Source organism: Passer domesticus, chromosome 10 (assembly GCF_036417665.1).
Source record: "Passer domesticus isolate bPasDom1 chromosome 10, bPasDom1.hap1, whole genome shotgun sequence".
In the NCBI taxonomy this organism is placed as follows: Eukaryota; Metazoa; Chordata; class Aves; order Passeriformes; family Passeridae; genus Passer; species Passer domesticus.
Genome location: NC_087483.1, coordinates 11,794,401 through 11,815,236, shown reverse-complemented (window position 1 = coordinate 11,815,236; position 20,836 = coordinate 11,794,401). Strand labels below are relative to the sequence as shown.

At 39.0% G+C, this 20,836-nt stretch overlaps 1 protein-coding gene across 1 annotated transcript in view; it reads right to left on the bottom strand.

Annotated features, from left to right (window-relative positions):
* Positions 1 to 3,961: 3,961 nt before the first annotated feature.
* ITGAV (integrin subunit alpha V) overlaps positions 3,962 to 20,836 on the bottom strand; it is a 46,547-nt gene continuing 29,672 nt past the window's right edge. The window contains exons 18-30 of the mRNA XM_064433771.1: positions 19,541 to 19,678; positions 18,982 to 19,049; positions 17,754 to 17,901; positions 17,321 to 17,413; positions 16,231 to 16,310; positions 14,465 to 14,545; positions 13,448 to 13,553; positions 12,661 to 12,819; positions 11,534 to 11,647; positions 11,117 to 11,230; positions 10,916 to 11,023; positions 9,747 to 9,869; positions 3,962 to 9,389 (exon numbers count right to left, since the gene is read on the bottom strand). Coding sequence (XP_064289841.1) covers positions 9,294 to 9,389; positions 9,747 to 9,869; positions 10,916 to 11,023; positions 11,117 to 11,230; positions 11,534 to 11,647; positions 12,661 to 12,819; positions 13,448 to 13,553; positions 14,465 to 14,545; positions 16,231 to 16,310; positions 17,321 to 17,413; positions 17,754 to 17,901; positions 18,982 to 19,049; positions 19,541 to 19,678 — 1,428 coding nt within the window. The 3' untranslated portion in view covers positions 3,962 to 9,293. The remainder of the gene's footprint in view (positions 9,390 to 9,746; positions 9,870 to 10,915; positions 11,024 to 11,116; positions 11,231 to 11,533; positions 11,648 to 12,660; positions 12,820 to 13,447; positions 13,554 to 14,464; positions 14,546 to 16,230; positions 16,311 to 17,320; positions 17,414 to 17,753; positions 17,902 to 18,981; positions 19,050 to 19,540; positions 19,679 to 20,836) is intronic.

The following is a 20,836-nucleotide window of genomic DNA, read 5'->3' as shown; positions in this document are numbered from 1 at the left end:
AAGCACGGAACCACGGAACCCGCTGGGCTGGGAAAGGCCTTCGAGGTCACCGAGTCCAGCCTGTGACCCAAGAGCACTGTGCCAAGCTGATCCTGCCACCTCCAGGCTTTGCTGCAGCACCGGCAGGGATGGTGACTCCGCCACCTCTCCGGTGTCTGATCGCCCTTTCTTGAGAAAACTCCGATGTCCAGCCTAAACCTCCCCTGGCACAGCTTAAGGCTGTGTCCTCTCGCCCTGTCACTGATTGCTCGGGAGCAGAGCCCATCTGGCTGCTCCATGCCTTTAGGGAGCTGCAGGGAGCAGTGAGGTCTCCCCTGGGCCGCCTTTTCTCCAGAACCAACACCCCCGGCTCCCTCAGCTGCTCCTCATCCCACCGGTGCTCCAGACCCTTCCCCTTCTCTGGCCTCACAAACACGTGTATACACATTCCAATTTTACTTATGTGCATCCTTAATTCTAAAAAAATGCGTTCGGGAGAGCTAATAATTTTTATTCTCTATATTGCTGATCAGCGCGATGTTGGTTATCAGGAGCTGCTGATAGGAATAAACATGCATGTGAGGCAGAGAGGTGGCTGTGTGTAGGATCAAGGCTTTAGGAGATGTAATGTCATTTTCAAGGGTGTCACTGGAGCACAAGCCTGATGAGGAGGGGCTGAGGAGCTGGGTGTATCCACACAGGGCAGGGTAATGGAAAAACCACTGCAGGTGTTTGCAGCAGATAAGGCTGGAAAAACCCCAAAACCCAAGGAAAGGCAACACATCCAGACAAACCAAACTGCCCCAGAGCAGGCAGCCACCTGTGTGCCTGCGGGCTGGGCACACACTGGGATCACCCCACAGGGGTCTCACACTGGTGGGGATGAACGAGCCCATGCCGTGATTCCAGGGAGGCCAACATCCCCTTCTCTGTGAGCACTTACAGAGTGGGCTGACACTAAATCTCCAGTGTATGTTGAAATAGTGAATAGAAACTTCTTTGGAAAGTATAAAATTACTTGAATTGCCTTTTAACAAACAAAGATCAGTCAAATAAAAGGTTTATTTTAGACACTATGACATACTAGGCCAAATCTTGTCATTTTCAGATTGCAGAACACTTCTTCATTGAAAGAGAAACAGAGGAATAGAGTCACAAACTATAGCAGGGTATAAATTTTGCCATGTTGAAAGGAAGAACTGAGAGATTACTATGCTTACTTTCAACATATCTCTTATAAAATATGAATAAAGTATATTTTTCCTTATGCTTCCAGTCATTCTATACAGTTCAGTGTAATTATTTCACTGCCATTAACAATGACTTGAAATACATTTTGGACATAGAAAATAAAACTTGCTTTTATTGCAGTTGCTGACAGTCCATTGGCACCATTTTGGAACAGTCCCTGCTCGTAGGATAATGCTGCAGTGGGAAATGCACATCCTCCTCAGCAGGTACTTCACAGTATTATTTTTATTGTCAATCTCTTTTTTCTTCACATCAACACCAAAAAAAAATTTGAAAACCTGATTTCATTTGACAGGACCTTTCTTGAAAGAAAGCAAAGAACGACAAAAACCAGACAAATAAAACAATCATTTATTTGATGTGAAACTCCTCCAGGAGCTCATAAGGAAAAAAAAATCTCTTTTTAGTTTAGCAGACATGCTCAGTGCCTATTTGCTTAATTAACATCCTCTCACCCAGCTTCCTATTTCAACCTTTTATGTGGGCACTGCGAAGGAAAAGTGGCTGTTCCTGCACAGCCATTCTCAGAGCTGAATTAATTTTGGATTCTCTGCAACTGTGTGTGGTCCCAGGTGGAAAAAATGGACCTACAGGAAACTTGCTGCTGCTGCTGCTCTGAGCTTCCTTTGTTCAGGAATTTGTCTGGTGACTGAGGGTGTGGCAGATCACAAATTCATTCCCAAATGTTTGCAGACATGAGCTTTTAACAAGATATAAATTATTTGGAGAGGAATAGTTGAACCAACTTGGCAGCTGGAACATTTTAAATTAGTGTTGATGATATGAATATGCACAATTATTCATTTATAAAGTTCTGGGGGGAAAATGTGTGATAAAAGCTTTCTTGAAAATGGCTCCAAATGGGGAATAACATGTGGAAATTAATTGTCTGTAGTATATTTAGATTAATTACTAAGAAAAATTAGGGTACACAATAACATTCATTTCAGAAAAAATATAATCACAATCAGGATTTCCTTCTTAAATGAAGGTTTGTATTAATTTGTTTTATCTGAGTATTATATATTATATACTTATACCTGAGTATTTTCTTGAGGAATTGTGTCCAGCAGTAACTCCTGCAGTCTTTAAAGGTTGCTACACATTCTTCAAACTGTAAACAAATTACAGCCATTGCCATCAACCACTGAACATGGCATCTGCTGTTCTGCCAGGGCTGAAAATGTGTGCACAGATGACACAGAAATGTCAGTCTATGTGGGCTCTGCAAAACTCTCAAAAGCAGTACCACACAGGCCTGGTCTGCATGTAAAATTAAAATCATATAAATTGCAATGGGGTATTTTACTGTCAGTATTCTTCTCATATTTTCAAGGTGTGTGTTGTGCTTTTGTGTCCTGTAAACCTAGTTTTAGCATGTCCTCTGTGTTTGTCAAGAGGGGTAATCATTCAGCTTTCGGGAGGTTTGTCAGGAAGATGCAGCAGGACAGATTAGTTCTAGGTGAAATACCTTGTGAGAAGATGGGCAGCTGACAGCACTAACCTCAATTCTTTATGTAGCTCAGACAATCTGTTGATGAGAAGCTCCTGTAAATACTTTTTCAAAGTATTGTTCACCATGTTCTTGAGAATGCCTCAACCGGCGATTTAAAAATATTAATGTCAGTACATTAATATGTAATTAATGCAATAAAGTATTAATGTGTTAGCAATTCATTTACAAACTAACTAATGATCAAAACCCACATCATTCAGGTGTGCAGAGAGTCAAAGTGGAGTGGTGTAAATGCAAATTACTTCCAGACACGGGCCACCATCTTACCTGAGGTGGCTACAATTCCCTAAGGTGGGAATTTGAAAACCACTCAGTTGCCTTGTTCCTGTAATGACACAGCTGTTGTCACTAATTTATCAATGACAATAGATTAATTTGGAGCTGCTAGGCAGGTGCAGTGATCCCTGTGCTGCTATCCAAGTGCAGGTATCTGGTTTTACAGGGACTAGGGTGTGTTGGCTGCAGGGTGTATTGAACATGGGTTAAAATCCATGTTTGGGCTGCTGCTGTCGTGTTTCTTACATCAGGTACAGCTACTGTGACATCTGTGGAAGTTGTTAATTAAACCAGAAATTTCAGATTTTCATCTTTTCTGTCTCCTTTATTACGCTTTTCTTTAGGTTAACAAATTCTCTACTAGCAAGCCAGGGACTCACTAGTTTGGAGTTTTTCCGGAAGTGTCCACAATCACATTTACTACTCACTGTTTTAGCAATAAAACACACTCAGATATGCCTTTATCGTGACACAAAATATTGCTGTCACCCACTCACACAGGTGAGCATGACTGGTAATCAGAAAAAAAATGTAACACTCAGATCAAATTAGTCTAATAATACAACAAGGAAAGAAACTCCAGCTCCCTGAGAATTTTCCTAACCTGAGGACAAGATGTCACCATTTTCTACAGCAACGTGGCAGCCATAAAGTCTAAAATATTTATTTCTGGTATGTAGAAATTTCTGTTGGAAATCAGTTTTATGGTTTTCTAGTCTGTGACTAGATAATTTTTCTTGCTTGTGATTACAAGATTTTTTGACTCAAGATGCCACTTGAGGTGCAAACATAAAAGCTGTGTAAATGTAAGGTTTTTGAACTGAGCACATAATTGTGGAGTACAAACATATACTGTGAAAGATTTTCTGGTGAATTAAATACATTTTAAAAAATACACCTAAGGGAAAAAAAAAACCTAAAACCAAGCCTACAGCAGAATTTCTGTTGATTAAGAGGTATTTTATTCCAAAATTCTAAATATCAGAATCAAATCAATAATTACATTTTTCGGTTTACCCAATCATAGTATTTTGAAATTGTATATATACATAGAAAAATACAACCTAATAAAAACACTCAAATTTGCATTAGGATGAAAAGAATGAGTTAAAAAGCAAACCATAGCTATAATAGCTATATATTTCATATCAGTACAAAATTACTGTGCCACAATACCCACTTCTCTGCACAATTTATAATTTAATACAAAATAAGGTGACTTTAAATGTATATTGCTTTCCTTAAATGTACCGAAGACCTTTGAAACAAGTTCATAGTAACTTAAAATATTCCCATTTTTGCTGCAAGTATTTACTGCATGACAAAGAAACATAAAATGCAGCACTCTCGTTAGTATGTTAATTTTCTGCTTGTGCAAATAATGCTCTACTGATTTAATGCACGAGCAAACACAAGAAAAAGGCAAAAAAATCCATTATGAAGAAATAAAATCTTACATTTTCAGCATATTTGTATCATAGTAAATACAGGTTTCCTTCATGGACTAGAAAAGCAAAACCTGTACAAGGATTTTATAAGATGCAAATGCTGCATGAAATCTTCCATTACTTTGCAAAAGCCAAGGGTCAAGTTATTCACCTTTAATGCAGCACATCTGGAGAAAGTCATGGCATGAAAGGTTAGATTTCCTGTGCTATGTTAAAATTCTACACATTGGGAAAAAATAGACCTAAACACCACAATCACACAAAACAGCAGTAGTACTACAGACTCAACCCCATTCTTCTATAGTCTCTAGTCAAATTTTCCACAATGGCCTTCAAGAAGGTGGTACCAGTTCTGAAGAACTCAGGAGTTAGTAGTGGGTAGACTTTAGAATACACACCAAGCTTCACCCAATGTGGGTGATCAAAGACTTCCAACGGCATTAATTCATCACCTCCAGTGAGCACGCTGGCTCTGTCATGTCCTCACACAAAACCAAAAACACCACGGCCCTTCTCAGGCCAGCAAAGCTGGGCAGAGGACTTGGCAGTGAACCAGGTCAGCCCATGGCATGTTGCACCTGGGGGCTGGAGGCTGAAGACTCAGTACCAAGGAGTTCAGATCCCACAGGAGCCAGCAGAGCTCAGCAATAGCCACGATCCCAGCTGTGGAGTCAGGCTGTGACAGGGGCCATGCCAACGGGGCACTGACAGCTCTGCACGCCTCAGAAACAAACCAAAATCATCTCACCTGGGCCCTGCCATCACCTTTTCTATCTTTTGGATTCCCGTTTTTCTGTAATAAAACACTTTTTTTCCCCAACTCATTAACAGCCAGCAGCATTGGGCACAAAGAATCCTGTTCAAAGGGCCACGTTAGTCTGGACCAAAGACAAAAACTGGTTTTCACCGGGGTAATGCTGCTCTGAGGCTGTTTGGGAGGGTGTAGGAAAAAATACTGCAGGGCTCTGTCAGGGTAACCAATAACAAACCCAAATGCTGCAAAAATCTAAGTGCAGCACGATTCCGTCACATCACCAAGAACATGCCGATTATAGTTAAACATTTTCAAAATACCCTTTAAGACTATTTAAGTGTGGACTCAAGTTTAGAAACAACTAAATATTTAATACCTTTGCTTGGAATAAATGTTTTATAAAGAAAGACCACACATAGTAAACTTCAGAAAGTTTCCACAAGCGTTATGTGAATTGGAGATCAATGTGTAGATCAAGATTTAAAACAGAAAAAACCCTGACAACTTGGCAAACAATGCCAGCAAACTTACTCAAAGATTTCAAATTACATTGATAAATATAGCCCATATTTGACTTTAAAGTCATGCTTAAACAAAAGCTATTTCCAAAATTTCATAGTTTCTTGAAAGAAATGAAAACCTATAAATTAGGTTCCTTGCTTTACATTTTCTAAATATTGTCAAATATAGCAATAGATAAGATGCATTCTGTAATATAAATCACTTTTCAATATTGATCATGAGATGCTGCATTAATTGTAAACTGAAGTACTTACATAATTTCATATTTCATTATAAAAGATATAGCTCTTTAAAAATGTTTTTTTTGTCTAAATAATTACATAGCTGTTGATTTTATATTCATAAAAAATCTGCTCCTGAAGCATAGCTCTCAAAAGAAGGCTAATTTTCTGTTACTGTACTTGTATTTTTTAAATGCTTCCAGTATGCACCATGTGCATACCAATTTTGACTCAAAGGCATTAATTTCATTCTAAAATACCTTTTCTAAAGTTTCTCTAAAAGCTTTGAGATCATTCTACAGTACTTGCTGTAAGAATACATCAATGCCTTTTAAGTCAGTATAAAATTTATATTGACACAAGTACATACATAATTTGGAATCTTATTGCTAAATCTAGAACACACTATCAAAAGTTTCCTGCACCCCCATTCAGGAAAATTTCCAGTTTGGAATCTCCCTGAAACACAAATGCTACTTTAAATTGAATTTGAGGTGCTATATCTATGCTCACTAAGTAACCTGTATACTCCATTTACATATGCTACTGTGGTCTTTTTAACCTAACTGGAAATTAATGGACAAGGAAGAAGCAACTATTTGTTCTCATTCTCCAGCAGAAGGCAAGAAATAAAAATCACTTAAATAAGTCTTTATGTAACTTCAAAAATGGAAGATACTTTCTATAGCTACAGTAGTTGTACCAATAAAATGTACCTTCTTATCCTGAAAATCAGCAAAGAGTGTTTCCAGTAAAATTAGGATGCAGTTAGCACTGACATTAGCAATGCTATCCCATGTGAGCAGGAGGGATCTTGACCATGCTTTTTGTTTAAATACTCTTTTTCACCTCCTAATAAAGCCTACACATGCAAGTAGTCTAATAAATTTCAAGTCACCACGGAGTGTACATGTAATGAAAGCACACACACAGGAATTAGAGCTATAATCTGTCTGGCAGTCTCTTAAACCTCTTACCCTACTGAGATTAAGACTGAGTAAAACCAATCTCCTTGCACACAGATCATCAGCTGGCACAGCGTGAGAACCACAAGCCCGTGTAAGGAACTGAAGATGCTGCTCTACCAAAGTCACATTTTGAGGCCAGGATCAAAGCCTGACTCCTGATTCTCTACTCCATTACTAGTAACAATACTAAAAATAAAGACAAAAGCAAACATTGGCCACACCGAAGACCTTGAAAGTTCAGCGAAAGCGGAATCAGAGCCCTATACCCTTTCGTGTAAACTAATTTTATCTAAACAAACAGTCTAAACCCAACCCATGTAAATGGATAAATATGCAAGCCTATATCTGGTGAACATACTGGCCCCCCCAGCCTCAGTGCTCTGTCCCTGAAGGACTCAGATGCCATCATGGATCAGCAAGTAAGAATGGACTTAACAACAAAAGCCATTGGTGGATTTTAAACCTCTGAAAGGATGCAGAAATCAGAGTTGAAACAAACTGCTCATTTCAGAAAATTCTGGGTTTAGTGGGCACTGCTGTATTTATGGCAGAGATGCAGCTATGGACAAAAACCCCAAGGTAAAAAACCAAACCAGAGTTTTTGCCCTTTCAAGAACTTGTCTACATAGAAATCTCACTGGTGTAAGTATAGTGGAAGTCTTCCTTTGTGTACCTGGCTGCACGCAGAGAGTTTATAGTGTAATTTATTCTCTTTTTGGAAAAGAGAATAAACACATCTCATAGAAGGCACCTTAGTAATGGTTCAGGTATGTCCTCTGTAGGATCTGTGCAGCCTGTGGTTGCAAGCTGAACAACCTCCTGCTCTGCAGTTCCTTGTCCACTGAAATGCATAGACAATGCTCGTGTCTCAAAAGTGTAAGAAGCTTCCTTTACTACACCAACAGTGAGGGAAATAAGCTGAGAGTGATGCAAAACTGTGGCTTTAAACCACTGACCTTTTGGTATGTTCAAAAACAGCAATGAATCAAAATTCTTAGTGTCTTTTCTGGTAATGAAATGCATTGAACATAATGAAATGTCTTGTGCAATGAAATGCCTTGTGCAATGAAACATGCAGGGCCTGAAACAATGAATGAATCAAATTAAACAGGCCAATGACACAATGAATGAGTGAAGTGAAACAAGCCAAATCAACCTTTACTTTTTGAACCCTTGTGCACTGCCAGCTCTTCCTTTCCTCACTTGACTCCCTGTTCTCTGAGCACAGGAGGTGAGGGAGGTGTGAGTGTGGCTAAAGTGCAGGTGTAATCCAGATCCAAGGATGTGGCTGGCAGAGAGACTGGTCTGAACAGCCCCTGTGTCACTCCATCCTGCACCTGGGCATGGTCAAGCAGGGAAAGTGAGGATTAACAGCTTCCCTACAGTGCACCAGGTAACCTGTGTCACACAGTGTTCTGCTAGAAACCAAAATACAATCCAACTAATTTACAGCCTTCACCTCAAACCCTGCACAGGTTTGACTTGTGGACATCAAGGTTTTTCTCAGACATGTCTGTTGGCAGCCACAGCCCAGCACCTTGTCCCTGGCAGGGCATGAATGCATCCGTGGTGCCAAGAACTCTGTGAAACACCTGGATCCTGCGCTGTGGAAATACACAGCAGAGTCTTGGGATCTTGCCCTGAATCTTTTCCCCAAGTCCCACAGAAAGTACATCAGCCCCAGATTTCTATCCCTCACTTGGTGCTTGCAGGCTCAATCCCTACAGAAGAGATCCAGGACATGGACAACAGTAAGGTCTAGAGGGAAACCACAAGACACATGACTGAGCAGGCAGGGGAACAGGTGTCAGCTCACTGAATATTTCCTATTTCTTGAGCAGGAGAAAAAAAATCATCATCAGAGCTAATGGGTAAAGAACATTCTTCAGTACTGTAAAAGAAGCTACATTCATTTTTTTTTCTTTCTGTGCAACTGACTTTCAAGAACTAGGCAATGAAATGTAGTGTACTCCAACCAAAACCAACCACGGAATCCAGGCAGCACCTCTGGAGGCTGTTGGCTCCAAGGGCAAATCTGCATAGCAATTCATGGAGAGTCAAGTCAGTACATGAACCAGAGAAGATGATGTGTCCTGTGTCCCAGCAAGCAGAATCCCAGCACTGCTGTCCCTGGAGTGTGTCCCACGGGGTCAGTGCAGATGTGTTAGTGGCAGGCAGGAACGGCGTTAATGCAGGAGGGGGGTTGAAGTGTTCTGCCCTTGTTTTGCACGTGCTGAAGCCGCCTGAGACCAGCAGCTCTGCAGTGGTGAGGGTTTGCTCATGAAAGGGGAAGCCAATATTTGTAACCAAGATGTAGGCAAGTGTACATTTCAGAATGTCTCACAGATAAAACTCTGCTTAGGCTTCTGATGTTCCCTCCCCGTTCTCATGCGGTTGCAGTTGCTCTCTTTCTTGTTCTTCCTGAGGTGGCCTCACTCGTTTGAAAAAGCCCATCTGTGGTTCAGAGAACAATTAAGAAATTGGATTGTGACTTGCAAAACATACACACATCCTTTTTTTTTCCTTCATGATCAGATCTTAACTGATTAAGCTGTTTTTTAACTCTTGTCCTCCACAGACAGTAAATATCAGTTGAAAACTTAAACTGGGTTCACCTCCATCACAGACATGCTCTTTTATTCAGCTTCTTCCTGACAAAGCTGAAAAGCTTTTACAGTCATTCCAAAAACTTAATTGATTCAGATGATTAGGGGAGCAAGGCATTTCTGCAAAGTGCTAGTAGTGTATGAAATAATACATCTCTAGTAGGGAAAAGCAAACGATACAAAACCCCCCAGACACAGAACTTACCCTGTACATGACAAACACTAGAACAGCCAGGAGCAGTAACCCTGCCAGGACGGCCAAAATGATAACCCACACTGGCACAGGCATGGGCTGTGGCTGAATGCCCCATGTAATATTTGTAGCAACCTGATGGAAAAACACAATAAATCACATTTTGCACCAGAGTGACATGCTGAGTTCATCCATGCAGTTTAAATCTTTTATACCATAATCCTATCATGATTATAATCTTAATCCAGTATAAATTACTTTTTCTCTCCAGAATGAATCAAAAGCCATAGATTCTTGGTGACATAAAGACTTTACTAACCCAAATTTAATAGGATTTTAAAGTTAAATTATAGTAGGGGGTTGGGGATTGTTTTGCCTGGGTTTGCCTTTTTGCAGTCAGTGATAATATGGCAACATGTCTTCTGTAATTCTTGATGATGTTCAGTAAAACTGAAGTAATCTGGAAATGTTTTGGAACTAGAGAAAAATAATTAAGGGCTTTTCCTTCTTTGTTTTTTTTTTTTTTTTTCTTAAAAGGCAGTATACTTTGAAACAAAAAAAACAAGTCCACAAGGCTTGAGAGAAAAAAACCCCCAGCTAATAACAGGCATTAGAAACCATATTCAAAAATGAGTTAATCACAATAATTTTCTGCCTTTTCCTTAAGATCTCTTAATCCTATACTGCTTACAAAAAACCTTCAATTTGGCAGCCCAGATAAACAGCCTATATCTTCCCTTCTGTTTGCACCTTGTCTCCTTTCCCTTTGAAACCCCCTGAGGCACAGAAGGTCTTTTTGTTCCACCCTCACATATACAAATTTCGTATATAGTGCTTTATATAATATAATGAAAGTTCATTATTCAAGCTGTGCTACTACAGTTAAAAACAAATTTCAAGCAAAATATTTCTCTAACAACAATGGCATTTAACAGGAATGTGAGGACTGTTCACCAAAATTTTTTTAATTTTCAATTAAGACTTTCAAGCCACAAATATTGTCAGCTCCAGTCTGTTTTGCCCTCAACTGTATGTGTACAACTGAAACAAATACATGAAACAAATAGCTGATAAAATTAAAATTATACCAAGCCATAACTATGTTATTCAACAATAACTGTCTTCGCAATGATTTTGATGTGATTGTATATGGTAACTCAAGCTGAATGCAAATGACTTACAACTGTAGAATTGTGAATATCTTCAAAGGAAAGGTTCTTATAAGGGAACTCTATAACACTGAAGGAAGCAGATGATTTGAGAGAGTAGGAATGATTCTGATTTTCTTTCTGCGTAAGAAAAACAAAATTAGTATTGCATGTGGGTACAAAAATCACTTTTAATGTTTCAGAAGCAGCAACAGAATATTCACAGTCACTCACATTCATGAAAGTTTGGGTCCAAAGGCGTGATTTTAAATACAATATTGCACTCTTTCCCCTCTCCAGGTGGCCAACTTGACAGACAATCTTTAAACAGTCAGCAGTTCCACAGCCCTGTGTATAAAAATAGGAAGGATGTTCCAAGTATGAAAATATTTGAAAAGTCCTTAATGGCATTACTTTACCCATATACCTACACTGGCAAAGCACCACAAACTATTAAAGTACATTAAAAAATCTCCAGTATTGGATAATTACTTACAGCTTGCAGTTACCAAGACAGTGATATGGTAATTTCCGAGTAGAGATTTTTTCCAATCATGTTTAGGGAGGAAAAAATCTTCCTCACACTTGCTTTTAAGGACTCATAGCAGCACAGGATGTAGGTGTGTCAGCAGCTCAGTGCTGGGAGCTCACCAGAGTGTGCACGTCCCCCTCCACGGCAGCCAAATCCCTGCGGCTGACGCGGTGCTCACGGTGATCCTCCCTGCCAAGGGTTTCATTCCTGTCATCATCCTTGGAGGCAGAAATCTAGCACACACCAAGGGAACACAAACAATGACTCAGTACATTGCAGACTTCAAGGTTATACCCAAGAAAATACCCAACTGGAAGTTTCTCTCTTCCTATCCTAGCTATTCTTCAGACACTGGCTGAAAATAAATCACTGCAAATCATAGAGCAGAAGCACAGGAACTTTGTACTTATATATTTACTGAAGTTTCTTTTTGGTTATCAAAGATACACAAGCATTCTTTGTTGTTCTATACACTGAATATGTTCCCTCAGTCCTTTTTTTGCTGTTGAACTAACATACTGATTTCTTCTTGAACTAACATACTGATTTCTTCTTGAACTAACACACTGACTTCTATTACGTGTTCTAAACTATCCTAGAAGTCAACTTCTTACACTCCAATTAAACTTGCTGGGCTTTATCTGGTGTTTCTTTGCCTAGTCCAGCCCAGGAAAAAGGAGTTTCTTCTGCTCTGCAAATCCGATGTTTTGCTGGCAGTGATAGCTAACCCCTATTGTCCTTCGTGACCTTTGGAAGAATTGATAAATTCATCCAAATTGGATGAATTGATCCAGTTGGATACATTGATAAATGTAATATAAAAAAATAATAACCTTTTCTTCCAAGAAACAAAACCCAGAAAATTTACATAAAGAGTCCAGAAGCATTTGGTTTTAGTTCATGACCACATTCATTATAATTCTATTGCTTTGGACTTAGAACTCGTATAGACAGCCTTGAAGTTAAAAAAAAAATAAATTAAAAAAAAAGGAAGAAAACCCCACAATAAAAAGAAACAAGACAAACTGATCTTTGAGTTGACAATTTTCAGCTGCTGTTTACCTTATATTTCACCTGCTATATACACTGACAGGTAGTGTGGAAAAGTGTAGACTAATTTGTCAGCCACAGAGCCACAGATGAAAAACTATCTGAATTTGTCATATTCTCAGGGATTTGGCTATTTTGAGAGCTTACAAAACAACCAAACACACTTCATTCCACTCAAAGGGAAAGTTCTGCTTACCTTAATTTTCAGTGGGTTGATTTCCATGTCAGAAGTGCAGTTCATGGGACCATCAATTTCATACTGCACAATGTACAGCAGCGTGTTGTTTTTGTATTTGTAAGGCCACTGCAGAGTCATCATCACCTTGCTGAATGCACTTGGGCCATTGTTTCTCAGCTGATTATGAAAACAAAATTTACAGATGTAAAAAAATAACGCTACTCTCTCTGTTAATGTGCATATAGCTGTTACTTTATATTTGAGCCACAAATGTGATACTGTCACTACCCCCACCCCCAACCACTTATGGCAACAGCATCAAAACTTTACCTAGAAGTGGTAAAATTTTTAACTATTAATATTCACACAACTCTCTCGGTAAGTTTTGCTTAATTACAAATCTAGATTAAATCTGTTATAATTCTTTAAAGGAAATTGTAAATAATTTTTTTCACAGCAAAAAACTTCAGGGTAGTGATTCAGAACAGATAGAGTACAATAATTAACAGCCTTAAGCCACTGCCTGAGCTCACATTACTTCAAATGTTTCATCTAGATTTCAAAAGGCAATAAAATAAAATATGTGCAGTTATGTAGGTAATCAACCCCTGTCACACTAATTGCAGGCATTCCAACCCTTCTTGGATATACCAGTAATTGGCCCAGCATTAAAAAAATAAAATCTCTCCATACATGCATGACAAAAGAAAAAAAATCATAATTTACTCCAGAGAAAAGCTACACCGAAAGATTTATTTTCCTTTATCACAGAACCATGTCACAGAAATCAGCAGTAATTCCACACCTCATAGATGTGCTGAACTAGAGGCCCAATATCATCTTCTGTTTCAGGATTCTCCTTGGGCTGCCAGTTTGCAATAGGAAGGAATATGTGATCAGGGGACGACACACTAAACAGCAGAGCAAAGGAGTTGTTATTAGCAAGCATGAAAAAATAAATGTGATTCTCTAGGACATCTAAAGGAAAAAGAAAATCAGCATGCTTAAAATACAATCTCCACTTCTTCATCCTCTATATAAATCCTGAAAGAACAGAAGTGGTTTAAATACTAAATGTTCAGTTCTGTTCTCTATGTTAAAAAAATATAAAAAAAATATAAAGGACACATCCAAACAAAACCAGTGTGAAATATTGTGATAATGATAAATATTGATGCTGTACAGCCTTAGCAGTACAGTCCTAAGAGTAATTCAGCCCTGAAAGCAGTGAAGATACCAATCATGCTTTTCCAGTGTGCCATCCCCCAGCTCTCAGATACTGAATTCCTCACAATAATGAATGTAGTGGAAAATTTAAACAATTATGACTCAGGAATCCAAGTTAACTGGTTAAGCAAGAGGACTTTTAGGTGGGAAGTAGAGGTGATGGAGCAACCAATTCATTACATATTAATACTATGCTTAAGACTGAAGGTGAGGACATTACAAACTTAAATTCCATAGAATCTTCAACTTTGGTTCCAGGGGTTTTCAGATAAAACCCCAGTCAGTTTGTGGAGGAGAAAAGTGACCTGCAGAATGTAAAACTGCAAACAATAGGGGTGATTTTTTTCTTCTTCTAAAAAATATCTCTAGTAATGGAGGCACAGTATTCCTTTTCGGACTAAACTTTGTAATTATTTAGAATTATTTAAGATCCAAAAGTCCAAAGGCTGGCTAGAGAAAATACTACTGTCTTTTTGATTAAAAATTCCCTAAACCTTCCTGAAAACTTATGCAGACCTGAAAGGAAGTTCAGTGAACATAGAGAAGCAAATGTGCAAAGCTCCTTAAAAGTGTTTATTAAAATAGCATTGCTTACCCTCTAATTTCAACAGCTGCTGAAATAGCAAGGTCAGCCTGATAATATGCTACTGGGCTCAGGTTGTCATACAGGTTGGAACTGCAGGGAAAATAAAAGGTAAATTCTTAAATGAAATAAGGAAAGTATTTAATTAAAAGAAATCTCCACAGTGAAAGTAATTGTATTTAGCACAGGATGACTCTGAGCCCCTGTGGGAAAGCACAATTGCTAAAAGCTAAGGACCAGAGTACAGCAAGTTGTCACCTAAATGCATGGAGGCCCACCCTCTGCAGAGTCTGGGGGAGCCCCAGCAGGGAGAGGTTGGTGAAGGACACAGAGTTAATGCTGACTCTGCTCTACAGCTGACATGTGAGAAAATACAAGGGACAATCTCCCCTCAAAGTAGTGCTGGGAGCAGAATCTTGATCTCCTTCGACACATCTCATTATTCTGTCCCCCTAACCAAACATTTTCCTTTACAAAGAATCCTGAATCTTCCAATTATTCTCCACTGCTGCTGTAATCAACAAACTCCTGCTCTCCTCCTGACCTGTAAATACCTCACTCTTTCAGAGACTGGACCTGCTCTGCTAGGAGCTGAGCCAGCACTGGAGATGTAGCTTTGTGAGTTTAAGACGAGCAGTGTGATCCTTAAAAGCTGTCCCAGCTAATCCCCTGGTGATGCCTGTCACTGTGAACTGTGATTACTGTGCTCCATGGCACCACTGCTCACCCTTCTTGCACCCACGAGCCATGGGAGGAATTGTCTTCCACAAAAGGCCTGAAACACTACAGGAACTTCCCTTCTCTTCCATCAGGAGACAAGCATGACTTGAGCAATTTCTGACCCTGTGACAGCAGCTGTGACTGCTGCTAGCCTAAGGAAGGTGACAGACACCCCAGAGTAGATCACTTTCTGCAGAGAGCAGTCCCATGCCACTGGCACACCTTACCAGCTGATGGAGAAGGGCAAAACTCAACACACAGCAATGGGAGATCAAAGAGATATTTCATGTGCCAAGGCCTTTGACTGGTATGGGAAAACACTCCATCATTAAAATAGAATGGCAGCTTTAATCTTTCCTAATTCCCACAGATGACAAATGCATATATGGATGAGATTAATTTATTTACTACATTAAAAAATAAAGCCCTAAATGGAAAAAAATAGTGGTTTTGGTCCACCACAGAATAAAAACAAACCAGCTGTATTCGTACTGTCCATTAAAAGCAACATAAAACTGCATTGGGTAAAGATACTCCTAATGATCACATCTCCAACCTTAAATATCATCTCCAGAAGTTACAAATTCAGATTTATATATCATATTTATATGACAGTGCTCATCTGATAACTAACAGGAACAGGAATACTGTTTTGTTCCATTTAGTTTTCGGGCTGGCTGCTGTGATGGTTCACTGCAGGCTGCTTCTGCTCTACTACCCCATACACTGCCTGCCCTGAAAGACTCTCCTCCTCTAAATACATAAAGTTCTGGTTTTACATCAGAAGGAATTCTGAGTTCAAGCATCAGTTTTAAAAGAGGGCTATAAACCCAAAGTCATTCTGTGGCACCACAAGTGTCACCAGAGCACAATGATACGCACTACAAATATTCTTTTCTTCTCCTGTATTTTAGGATACCTAACTCAGCGTGGTTATTTTTCAAGCCATTACAAGGCAAAGACAAGAGAATTAGGCCAGAGTGATACGGTGTGGTTTGCAGGCTATTTACTGTGTGTGTCCTCTCCCAGAGGAGGTTCATCCTCAGAGATTTCCATACCTCCGGATCTGCAAGTCAAACTTGACAGAGGTGTCCATCTCAGACTGCTGGTGCACGCTGAAACGCAGGCCAGCTAAGAGCTGGGGAAAAAAAAATCACTGTGGTTCACTTGGAAGCACAATAAAACACAAAATAAAAACTTCTCAATGCTATTAGACTACAGTGAAATTGCTTGAGACTCCTGGTGATGACAGAACACACAGAACTGGTAAATTCAAGTTGTCCAGTTCATCCAGGCTGGAAATGGACTGCCCTCTCTTTAGATTACAGCCAAGGCATCACTGCCATAAAATACAAAATAAAAAATTGCATCTTGCTCCCCGCCCTTACTTCAGCCATTTCTACACATAACTGAGCCATCCCAGGTGTTGAAAAAAATATTGTAATCTAAAGAGCAGGGAACACATTAATGATTCAAAGTTAATTCCAAGGTTTGGTCTAGGTCAATTCATATTTGCCTTAACATCTGTGCAGTTCAGTTGATATACTTCAAAAGACATTGGAAATACCATTTACTCCTCTATACAAGATGGCTCTTGGAAGAAAAGCATCATGAAATTTTTATAATTGTGACTGATTTTCACTTCATTTCTTCAGAAAATAAGACTAAGACTTACTATGTCATATCACCTTAAAATCTGTCTCACTAATAATTTTTTTAATTCTTCCAATTTCAGCTACATTTGGTGGAATTGTAGAGCTTTCAACTAGACAAAACTCTGTCCTTTCTCATGAAAGTAGGCAGAAAAGAGATTAACTAAAAGAAAGAAATATTGTGAGCTAGCTCTTGATTATGTCCTAAAAATACATATCAGATAAATATAAAAAATTCATGAGGGACCAAAGTCAATTAATTCCACTATTTAATGAATGACTCCTTTTGATTTGCATCCCAAAACTCACGAACACTCCTTCCAGCCTTTAATTTAGCTGAAAAGTTAAATCCAACTACCTCTGTACCTACCAAACATGGGCAGCTAAATGTCAGGTCTAATCTTAAATTCCTGGGAGAAAACTTCCTGCTGTGATTAAGGAAAATGCCACCTGCCCCCTGGGTGAGCTGCCAGACACCTATTGGACCAAACCTTACCTTAGTTCCTGCTTTCATGGGATTTCCCAGGTCACAAACCACCATGCGAGTCTGATTCTCTGTTTTAAAAGCACATGACAGTCTGGCCAAAGCCTGCAACAAACCAGAAAGGAACACTAAGGAATGTCCTTCTTTACATCTGAGCACCTGGATGAAAGTCTGGAGAGAAAACCTAGATATGCTGTATTAATTTTAATATAATTTCTCAGTCAAATAATAAAATGAAATGAAATCTGAGTATGGAAGTCTCCAAGGAGAAAAATATTTTTGATACAAGACAGACCTGATTTCAAGGTTATAAAAGAGAGGGGCTTTGAAAAAAAAACAGATCACTTTTTCAGTGCTTTGCCCTAAGACTGAAATAACAGAAGCCACTAGAGATTTCCAGAGCAGCAGCTGAAATACGACCCCTCAAAAGCAGCTGGAATTTTACCTCGTTGTTGCGAACAACCCCGATGAAATCTGCCTGGGGAGGAACAAGGACGAAGAGTTCTGCTTCATAGGCTCCCTCCCCCTGGTTCTGAGCACTGACAATCAGGGTCAGGGGATTGTCATCACCAATGTAGATCTGCTTCTGATCACTGCAAGAAAACAGCGTGAAAATGAGGAGACATTCTGAAATTTCAGAAAGACAGTGGAGAAATCTGGAGGCACTGCCTTTGTTTCAGGAGTGTCAGGAGAGCTCTAAGGTACTTTTAACAACCCCTGTGTCTATAATAACAAATAGAGTGAGCATCACATGTTCTTTTATAAGAATCTTGCCTGTAAAACCACAAAACAAAAAAAACAAACACCTTTTTCTCACAAGGAACAAATCATTATGGGCAGCTAAATCCCCGTGCACGTTTTGGATTACAGGCCAACTTTGCAGAGGTACAAGCACATATTTATAACAAAACTCAAGGGAAGGCTCAGCTGCACAGAACTGAGCCAAGACCTGTGCAATACCTTTGGTTCCAGACACAAAGAGATTGTCTTAGCAAATAATGTATTTTCATTTCACCAACTACAAGCATGCATCAGGGTATCTGCACTGATGTCAAATGTTACTGAGGTGTTTGCAGGAATTAGTGCTTGTGAAGTGTCCTATCTACAGTGTGCATATGGCTACAATGCATTAAAAACCAGATTATGAGATAATACAGTAAGAGAAGTTTTAGGCCACACAAAGTAAAAAAAAAAAGCTCAGAAGCATTAACAAACTACCACTGAAAACTTGTTTCTTTTTTCCAGGTTTGATAAAAAATACTGCCAATACCAACACAATTTTTTTTTTATGCATGTGACAAGAGAGCCCTACTCCTCCCGTTGCTGGATAAAACCACAGGTTCATGTGTCTATCTGATATTAAACAACAGAACAGAGATACAGCTAGCAGTGGTTTAGTCTCACTGTACATGTCTAGCTAAGCAAATAAATAAATAAATATGTCCTACTTAGAGTGGAGGCTGGGGTGGGAGTGGGAGTGGTGCATTGCATGCTAAAGACATTAGGTTCCAAAGCAGAAAATAGGTTTTCATTACAAGTCTGAGTTTAGATTGCATACAATGAGGAGTCCTGCTTATTTCAACACATCCCTTAAACAAAAGTATTACCAGCTACTGAATTTTAGACTTCAAGTAGGGAAATTGCTTTTCCTTGTGTTTTTGTCAGGTATTTACCTTTCCACTGACACCTCCAGCTTTGGTTTGCAGATATTATCATCCCCACAATCCAGCAGGATATGGGCCTATGGAAAAATCAAACACATACTGTTGTAATAATTCTTTCACCTGCTCTAGCATACATTTTCTAAAAATAATACTATTTCACCAGCACATTAAAAAAATTCCACATAGCTGGTTATGAAATGTTTTCATGTCTTAGAAGAGAACAAATGAGTTTTTATATGTGGGGGACACTGTGCCTCATCCTGCCCTACTGCAGTTCTAGGACTTAACCTTCACCATCTTTCCACAGTTTGAACAATCCTTTCATATTAAGGGATTAATGCTCTTTAAAACAAGTGTAAAAATTTCTAAAAAAGTGCAGAAATAGAAAAACTATTTATATTACCTTGATAGAACTATAGGGGAAAACATAATGTCCATAGAGCAGCACAGTATGAGAATGGATGAAAGCGTTCAATATTAACACTTCCAGGAATACTCTAACTGATTTTCTCCCTAAAATGAGCCAGTGTTCTGAGCCCTCTCATCCCATGCTGTGTAAGCAGTGTACCTGTCTGCTCATGTTAGCAGGAGTGAACTGGTTGAGGATAGGGTGCAATCCTGTTGCATCTGCAGCTGTTCTGTAGTCCAGACGATATTCCATGAAAATAGTAATGGGAGTCAGCTTGTCTCTGAACTCAGATTCATCCTGAGGAAACCAAAGTTTCAATCACAATTCAAATGTAGTAAAGATGCGAAAACATTAAAACTTCTGAGCTCTTTTCAAAGCAGAAAATCTCTTGTCAGAAAACCTGCACAATTTTAGCGGGAACATGCCTGTTAAAAACATGGAAAGCTGGAGCATACAGAAATATTAAGTCATGGAAATTCAGTAGAACCTAAAGGCTACACAGCTCTGCTCTTTCCTGTCAGACCAACCTCAGTCTGCATCTAAGATCCCTCAGAGATACTCATCTTTGGACTTACAATTTTTCCTTCCTGAAATTATTACTTGGAAGTTGCTGACTTTCATGCTGTTCATTTGAAATCATTCTGCTTATCAAATATTGATCCTGCCTTTCAGAGAACTTCCAAACCATCTCTTAGCTTTACATGTGCCACAAATTTGCTCAGTGTAAACTCTGCTTCATTTCTGAGACTAATGAAAACTGCAGACTCCAGCACAGCTCACTTCAGGATCTTATTTCAGAAGATGTCTTCCATGGGCAGAAACTTATTGATTACCCATAGTTTTAAACTGGTTTCACACCCCATTTTTGATCATTTCATACAGGTCATGTGTCATTACTTTCTTTATGAAAATATCAGGTGGAAATGTGCAAAATCTTTATTAACCCTGAGGTCTGAGATGTCTAATTCCATTTATAACCCACTCACAAAAGTCAGGCCAAAGAAAGTATTACCTACCCTCCATGAATCCTTAATGATTGCTAGCATTTTTATTTGGGTTTTTTTAATGGGAAGCAAGTATTGTTTATTTTTTATTTATAAGTGCTCAGAGATAAATCGGAGCTGCATAGAACTTACACAGCTACACACAATGTTTCTTCTACTGATTAAAAATTTTAAATTGTGTTAGCATCTGTTTACATTTGTGGGGATGAATGCAGAAAGACTGAGAAAAAGCAAGCTTAGTACTTCAACATTCTCCATCTCCTCTGCTATTTGCTTATTTTGGCTTGTCAGTTGCAGGTCCATATCTTTCTTCAATTTTTAACCTTTAAAGTAGAGGGGACAACCTCTGCTTATGGACTTTCATGTTCCTTGGAAATTATAACTAATTTGGTGCCAGGATGACTTATTCAGCAAGTCCAGAACAAAGTTCTGAATTGAATTTCCAGTGCAT